This window comes from Chaetodon trifascialis, chromosome 14 (assembly GCF_039877785.1).
Source record: "Chaetodon trifascialis isolate fChaTrf1 chromosome 14, fChaTrf1.hap1, whole genome shotgun sequence".
NCBI classification, from domain to species: domain Eukaryota; kingdom Metazoa; phylum Chordata; class Actinopteri; order Chaetodontiformes; family Chaetodontidae; genus Chaetodon; species Chaetodon trifascialis.
Genome location: NC_092069.1, coordinates 17,761,901 through 17,770,818, shown reverse-complemented (window position 1 = coordinate 17,770,818; position 8,918 = coordinate 17,761,901). Strand labels below are relative to the sequence as shown.

At 41.9% G+C, this 8,918-nt stretch overlaps 1 protein-coding gene across 1 annotated transcript in view; it reads right to left on the bottom strand.

Annotated features, from left to right (window-relative positions):
* Window positions 1-1,516: 1,516 nt before the first annotated feature.
* LOC139342718 (uncharacterized protein C14orf132) overlaps window positions 1,517-8,918 on the bottom strand; it is a 29,446-nt gene continuing 22,044 nt past the window's right edge. The window contains exon 2 of the mRNA XM_070979960.1: window positions 1,517-3,850. Within this exon, the coding sequence (XP_070836061.1) occupies window positions 3,614-3,850 (237 nt within the window). The 3' untranslated portion in view covers window positions 1,517-3,613. The remainder of the gene's footprint in view (window positions 3,851-8,918) is intronic.

The following is an 8,918-nucleotide window of genomic DNA, read 5'->3' as shown; positions in this document are numbered from 1 at the left end:
AGCCCAGGCAAGGTCAATGGTTATCCTTTTCATCTTGCTCACTCTGAGGGAATTTTTGAGACTCCCTTGCCGCTCAGAGTCAGTGAGGCCCCTGGGAGTTTTTTTTTCTATATTTTTTTATTTATTTCCACAATTGAGCCGCTTGATCGGATAAAGTGGAAAGGCACAACAAGCAACAGAGGCAATGTGAAGGTTGTCGGAAGATCATGTGCAGCCGACTTCACTTCCAGCTCTATCGCCTCTGCTCAAGGGGGATCAGAAAAGCCCATGGCAAATTTGTAGGGAGCTGATCCACATATTATCAAACCAAGCTGCCTTTTCAGTGCTGAAAGTCTGTCAGGTGGCACAAAGGTTGAACAGTATGGCTTCATGGAATTAGAAATGTGATCACTAAATGTTTTTGCAACCACAAACGTGATATTTCAATCCATCCAACCCACCCAGAGTGATAGATTCTAGATATGTTTTCACATAGAGAGGTTTGTAGTCAAGGCTCTGATGATGGTGATGTTGGTTGGACTACCTGTTAGCTGTTTGGTTGACCACTTTGGTCCAGACTGAGGAACCTCAAGGATCGATGAGTGGCTGCCACAAAACATCCGCCGAGGATAAATCCTGATGATCCCCTCACTCTTCTGTTCTGCCCCCAGCGTACTGACATTTTCAGTTTTTAGTGAAATGTCTTGGCGGATATCAGGTGGATTGCCATGAAATTTGGCACATTTATCCGTGGTGCCCAGTGGGTAAAGCCTAATGACTTTTGTGATCCCTTGACTTTTTCTCTAGTGCCACTAATAGGTCAAAAAATTAATTTATTCTGTAATATAGCTATATTGCATTCTTAGAAATGTCTGCCTGTCATGTCTAACTTTGCAATAACACTGGTGATCTCTTCACCTTTTATCAAGAGCCACCATCAGGTCAAAATTTCATTTCGCCCACTGCTTTGGTTTATGACCACATACTGGCCATGATGACATTTCCATCTTGAGGATATTAGCATGCTGATGTTGGCATTTAGCTCAAAGCACCACATTACATTGTACAGGCTCAGTGAGCAGCTAGGATCTCTCTGTAAGTGGACAAGACTGTTGTACATTGTTTTGATAGTGTCTTAACTTTCTGTCTGTTGGTTCAGCAAAATGAAGACAGAGAGATGGAGGGGTGCAGGGGTCCACAGAGGAGCAGGTCCAGGTGGTTTCTAAACAACTTGTGCCTGTGTCAAAATGACAGATGGCGCCATCTAAGCTGTGCATCAATCTCACCTGATGGCTCAGCAGCAACTGGTGATGTCTGTCAGTGGGTTGGCTTCACTAGGAGCAATGCCAGGTGATTCAGGCGGAGAAAAGATGGAGCTAAAACACCTTCTCGCATGATGGAGCACTGTGCCCAGAGCCAAAAGTTTGCATTAGCCAACAGTGTTTCCAGTGAATCATTCTTCACTTGACACTTACGGTCCGGATGAACTGCTTCTGTGGACATGTGTGATTCTTTTGTCAACAGAGAAAAATAAAGTGCATTCATACAGAAATTTTAATAGCATATGTCTTTACAAAAGGAGCATTGTGTATGTGGCTTACAACATGTCTAAATACAGTATTTCTACATGAACCATTTATTAAAAATAACAGGCTTGAAAAGTCCTTCTTTGAACATTGTACAAGTATACTAATAACAACAGAGATTAGACTATTGTGTATCTGAATTTCTCCTTATATGGATATAGCTGGTATAGTAAGCTAGTATTGTAGGCTAATCTGCAGTGTATGAACATTTGGTGTTCACAAGACAGGTTTGTTTCTTTTAACCTAAAGCACATTGATATCATCTCCTAAATCCCAGAAGAGATATAAGTTTTACAGAAAAAAGAGCTCTCTCTTTCTGTTTCTCTCTCTGTCTAAATATATAGATCAGTTTGTCATGTGAGGAAAAACCAGTTAGCAGACAAATTAAAGCTACTCGCTGACTCTGATTTCACATTTGGAAAAACTAAATTAACATTTTTATCAGTCTCCTGTGGTAGCTTGCTGTCCTAAAAAAAAAGGGAAATAAAACAGTGCAAGCAAAGCACACGTAATTAGCAAAGTTCAAACATTCGACGGTTAGCAGATGTAACATTTGTGTAAATGCAGTGCAGTGATTTTCTTTTTGTAGGAGCACTTACTAAATGCTCGAAATTGCGTAAATACCGAAATTGCATCTGTGGCTGCAGGTTAATGCCTGAGTCTCACACATTGTTCCCAATTAGGATGAGGATTAGTTGCCATGGAGACAGCTGCCTCCAGATTCCATGGTAACACAAAACTAATTTACTGAACAGTGAGAGGAGCAGCTCATTTAAAAATAAGGCATCCTTTCCACACTCACGTTAGTATATGTTTATCACAAGGTTCACCAGAGATCTGATCAGTGTTTAACTACTTTTGAACACAAACATTTACCAGTCTGCCACATCTGCCCTTACACATCTGTAATATCAGTAAACTGCACCATCTATTGCTGACACTATTAATTCTGAGTGATAAAAAAATACTGTTACAAGCTGTATTTTACAAAAAGAAAACTACAGAATCAGGTGCAATGAGTTAAGTAGGCTACGTCATCTTACCATTCAGTTTGCGTTCTTAATTGTGTTTTGTTAACATCTGTAGATAATATCCAAACATACTGAACAGACCATGACAATACAATTAGATTTTCTAATATTTCTAAATTCCTGGTGAATATTACTGCAGGTATTTGACAAGAAGACCATTCATTTCAAAGGGGTTGACTTCGTTTTACGCCACACATCTAATTATAAAGTCATCATCCACCATGTATAACTGAGTTAACATCGCAGAAAGCATTTTTATTACACTTTAAATGTTTAGCAACATGAGTTTAATGATAGTCAGTGTCTTATTTCTTACCTAGAAACATACCATATACACTGATGATCAGTGTCCATATGATGTTTCACCCACAAATTAGTCCTCAAATGAGCTAACATCCTGGGTCTGACATGGAAATAATGCCAGTACTGTTGTGAATGTTTTAACATTCACCGTCTCTGTTCAGTCGCATGATAAAACAGCACTGCCCTAAATTGCTTAGCAGCTATCTGGTGGATGCTTAAGATGGCCCGGATCAACCTGAATCTTAAGCCCCATTTAATCTCCATTCTCATCTCTGAATTACAAGTGACGGTGTTGTCGGAGGAGAAACACGGAAACAAACTTAAGCTGAAAAAAAAAAAAAACAGTTCCTCTGATTCTTGCTCGGGAGCACAGGTCTGATGTGTCTGTTTTCAACTAAAGAGCTGTTGTGCACAAAAGCTTCTTTTCAAGCTTCCTTTTGTAGCGTCCGAAAATGCAAATGCAGCCAAAATCCAGTCTTTCCCTCGCATGAAGAAATATGGTAGTCTATATGTCATTGTCTAGTATCACGACTTCCACATCCTCAGGGGCCCAAACTGATGCAAGAGCCAAGTGTGAGGGAAAGAGAGACAGAGAGAGAGACATAGAGAGAGAGTATGTGTGTCTGTCTACAAAGTGTGGCCTCACTCAGGGGACCAGGCATCCAGAAAAAGCATGTGTGTGTGTGTGTGTTTGTCTCTGTAAGCATGTGTTCATCAGAAAGTGCAGGCGTAGACGACGCCCACCACCACAATGTTTCCGATGGTGGCGATGATGGCGATCCAGAGCCAGATGGCATCGCTGGACATGGACTGCGACTCGTCCTGCTGGCCGTGTACCGAGGCGGCCGAGGCAGCGGCGTGGACGCTCGCCGAGGAGTTGAAGAGCGAATGTTCCCCGCTGTAGTCATCATTGGGCGAGGAGTCCATGAAGGCTCCAGTCATAACTGGGATCTAGGAGGGAAAGTAAGGAGGAAGTTAAAGATTATTTCAGTTTTGGCACTTTGAGTCAATCTGCATTTGAAGAACAGTATGAGGGGAAGCGAGACGTTTCCCATCACACCACTACATATGCCTCTGTTTTTTCCAGTGCTTAAAATACCTGGAAAAATAAAGACACCCCCATACTAAACTAAGATGGTGAACATGATTAATATTATACCTGCAAAACACCTGTATGTTAGCATTATGAGCATGTGAGCATGCTGAAGTGAGCAATTAGCTCAAAGCACTGCCTTGCAGCCTCACAGAGCTGCTGGCATAGCTCTGTCATGCTTCATTCAACAGTAAGACTGATGATGCGTTCGGTGACTTTACATTTTTTTGACAGAGTTGGTTCTTGAAAAAAGAAAACCTGATAAAAACATGCCACTTTACACTCATGGTTCAGTGAGTCGAACCTCAAAGAGAAATCTTGCCTTTCCTGACAATCATCGCACGATTTCTTCCAGCTGGTTGTGCGTTAGCAAGTCTGAAAGCTATATTAAAAGAAACGAGAGGTAGCTGCATCACGACATCATTAGCAAATGGTTGCAAGGTTTCCCACAGTGACATGCAGGGTCTCACTCTGTCTCACACTCTGCTGAGTGTGTGTATTTAGAAAGTAGTGCCTGATTAACGTGGAATAAATATTTCAGGTGTGTCAAATGATTTATTGCTTGGGACAATCGGAGCTCTGTGAAGATTGGCTGTTAGAGCAGAAGCCACTGAATGCTCTCCTGTGTGTTTGTGTGTGAGCGTGTGTGTGTGTGTGTGTGTCTGTATCAGGGTATATGATTGGGAAATGCATGAGAGACCTGTCCCTCGCTCAGACTGGAAAACAGACTCCGCTGAAGATATTGAAAAACAATGCTAAAAATACCTTGAAGGGATGTTGAGTGCTCACGTACACACAAATTCTCTCTCGCTTGCTCATTTGCTCACCTTCACTCTCTCTCCCACTCCCACTCACTCGCCCTCTGTTGCACAAAGGCATTAACACACACACACACACACACACACACACACACACACACACACACACACACACACACACACACACACACACACACACACACACACACACACTCTACAGGTCTTCCCTCGCACTGGGGAAAACACTGTTTGGAAAGCATTGTGCTGCTCCCCACTCATTGGCCCCTGGTGGTGAATAATGACATGACACATCCTGTGGAGCGCCTGCTGTTCACATGAGCATGATGGAGGCAGACAGGCATGCATGAAGTTCACCAACCTGGGTCTCCCTGCCCCCACTCAGTAACTGTAACTGCCGATTCCCCCTGCTACAAAACTCACACGCACCTATCATCCATTCTTACATGGCTTTTTTCTATTATGGGCAGATTTATATCTGATAGTGCTGCACACGTCACATGTTGGAAAATAGCATCAATGAGAAACCAGTAATTTACTTAAATGGACAATCCTCAGTGGATCATGTTAAAACATCGTCAGCACGCACATAGTAATACTGTCCCAATGGTCTGATTGGTTATCTATCCAACCCACCCAGAGTGGTAAACATCTAGAAATTAAAACATTTCGAGACACACACAGTGAAAACAGTGCATTAATATCAAAGTGTGGGAGTACAGAGAACCTTGAAGTTTAAAAAATAAAAAACTAACTGAAAATCCTCTTTGAAGCTATAAAATGTCTAAAGCTGCCCTACAGGCGTGTCCCTGCATATGTTTAGCCTGCTTGGTTTGCTGTGTGACAGCGGTGAGGCGGGCATGGATGTGGACTGGTGTTTCATTCTTCTGGATGCAAGATTAAATTTGAGCTGTGTTTGAAGAAAGGCTGTGCTAGATTTTGCACCTGTGTGTGCATGATACAATAAATTATATAACCAACATAACTAAAGGTGAAGAAAATGAAGTGTTGACAGCAATAATATTTCATTTTTTCTGGTATGCATTGATCTGCATGAGGAACTCGAGCTGCCAGAATCTGTTTTGTCTCTCTCATCAACATGCTGCTCATTACATTTCTCATTTTTTAAAGCCACACCACACTGTGATCTCCAGACGCCGCAATGTTAAAAACCTTATCTCGCATTCAAAGCCGCATCTATCTTAATCTAACGTTCAGTCGGATGATAACTGAAGCTCTCAACCCTGTCTGCATTCTTTATATTTATGTTTTATTTATAAGTAACTCATTGTCCACAGGAGTGAGCTGTTTGCATAAATGGGGAAGTGTACCGAATCAAATGAAGTGGGTACTGGGAGTGTGTGCAAAAATGTTCGAGTAGTGAGCCTGAATCTAAATATTTGATTGCCTAGATTTGCTATTTTGGGGAGATGGTATGTCTATGTCTATGTATAAGTGTTGTGATTACATGTCAGTAGTATATCATAATTCTTCAAGAGGCTCGTCTATCCATTCAAGCCCACAACTCCCATGTGGATCATACACATGGGGTTAGCGCAGAAAGTGGTTAAGCACTAATGGAAAAGAGGGAAACAGAGACCTGGAGAAAGAGCATCTGAGCACTTACACGGGCAATGGAGGTCATCCCCTACGCATTACTGCCAGGAAACCCACGCTTGTTGACTTACAGGACATGGGTGAATGATTTCAGCAATGAAGTTATATGACTGACCAAAGTTTCCTGGAAACCACACACACTCACATCTCCAGCCTAACGGTAAACCAGTGGATAAACACCTCCAACAAGCACATCCTCACAGAAGGCCTCCTGAAAACACAGCTTAAACGTTCAGAAAGTGTAAAAGCGGCCTCATTCCCAAATCTTAAATTAAAGCTGAATGTAAACAGGTTCGCGCTCGGGCCGTGAAAGTCTCTTGAAGTGTGTGAGCTCTGGAGGGCATCAGCCCAAGTGTTTGTGCTTTTTACTCTTCTGCGTTACAAAAGAATAAAGATAGAACTAATGTGGACTATTTTTTGAAAGCACTTTAACTTTGGTTGCACTTGTAGTTTTCACTGGTTTAAACGCATCAGGTGAACAAAAGTAAAAGCAGTGATTCTATATCTAAGATTAAAAAATAGTCATACGTCCTGTTTTTTATGCCACTCTCTGAAAACAGACATTACAATCCAGTCCATCTTGAATGCCTCTTGGATGAATTCACACTTAACTTTTTGGATATGCAACAGCTATCTGATACATCCAAGATGCATGAGGTGACTTCATCTCCGGTGAGATAAACACCAGAAGCACGGCCAAACACTGCATGTGAGATATTAGCAATTTCTGTAATCATGTTTCAAACTTACGTCCCTCGTGTGTGAAGGGAGACGGTAACATTAGCGCAAATGCTGAGAAGCTTTGAAAGGGACTTTTTCTGCAGCAGGAAGTAGAAAACGAGAGGTGTTCAGAGTGAGGCCTGTGGATTATTCAAAGTAACCAGGACATTGTTTCTTGAAAGGCATGTAGCCACTGAATATTTCAAGTGGATTCCTTTCAGTCCTTTGAACAGTACAAAATTACATTCAACTCCATTGTACGGGGGTGGTGGCAGAAGTCTCAGCATCTACCTGCATGGTTTGACACTGTTAAAGGTGAGCAAAAAAATATGTTTTTTGTGCTCTTTAAACCACCATTAACATCTCCAACCTGTCAAAATCCTCCATTGATTATATGTCTTCACATTGTTTGGATTTAATGTTGCCGATGTTGAGGGAAATTAACTGGATTAAAGGTAAACAACTGTTTCATTCAGTTGTGTGAAATCATCTGGAAAGTAACTTCCTCCATTAACCAACGGCAGAGAAATCTCCTGACTTGCCTATTTCACACTGTCTTGGCTCTGAGTGATGCCTACACCTGTGCAAATACTCCACGCAGCAAAAACCACAATATGTGGTCGACGATACAGTGAAGTTCCTCTCACTGTACGATTTCCACCTGCTCCGCTCTCACAGCTTTGATTTATTCGTCCCAGCTGTTCCTAGAGCTGTGCCATCCTACACGGATGATCACAGTAATTGTGAAATAGAAAGCACTGTAATTGCCTCCTCTGGGATGTCGCCACCAGTAAGTGCTCAGTGAAATGGCTTTGGAACAAACAAGCAAAAACCCAAATAAATGTCTTTGAATAGCGGTGAAACCAAAACATATACCCGACCACAGAAGCACTCAAGCACAGCTGTTAGGACAAAATCTGAGGAAACAAGTCGGTTTTCTGCACTCAGGGATAATTTGAGGTCAGTCTCACACCTAAATCGATACTTGTGTCCTTGTGGGGAACAAACTTCAATGTGCACTTCAGAGAATGGACTGTATCAGAGGAAACAGGGGCACCCTGCTGTGTAAAGACTGGACTTTGTGTTGGACATGATGCCACAATCAATGAAAACACACAGCTGTCGATTCTCTAGACTGTCACAACCATCTCTGCTCTATAACTGACTACAGGACTGTTTGGCCAGGCGCTACCATGGGCTTCACGTCAGTGGCGAACTTAGCCATTTGGGGGCTCCAGGCAAACAGTCATTTGGGGGCCCCTGCATCTACCAGTCTAATGTACCTTATATGTATATTCCATGGACATTGCAAACTCTCATACTGTCTTAAAGCGTGGATGTGTGCAAATAGATTTGAATTTGTCTCAAATGTAGTTTTCCTGGTCTTCTTCAACCCCTGACTAATGCATGTTTCACTGACAAGATAATCTTGACTCTTCAAGTCTGAACAAAGATGTGACCTTTGTTATACAGTATTAGTAAAGACTTGACAATTGTTATTCCAGGATGAATAAAGATTTATTTAAAAAAAAGAATAAAATATGTTGAAAGACAGGGTTAGGGAAAGGGCCTTGTGGTCAATCTTGTGTCACCTGCAAAGTGAGAATAGCATACAAAACAATTAGATCAGTTATGAGACATATTATGACACAGTGACTGTTAACCTAATATGTCCTTATTGCTTCCGCTGACTCCGCTGCTGCGGTTCCGGTAAAGAAGCTTGACAGCTTTGGCAGCTTTGAGATGAACTGCTGCCTTTGGTCCCTCTTTTTCTTTTTTTGCGATCCACTTTCGTATGCTCGCTTCATGTCTC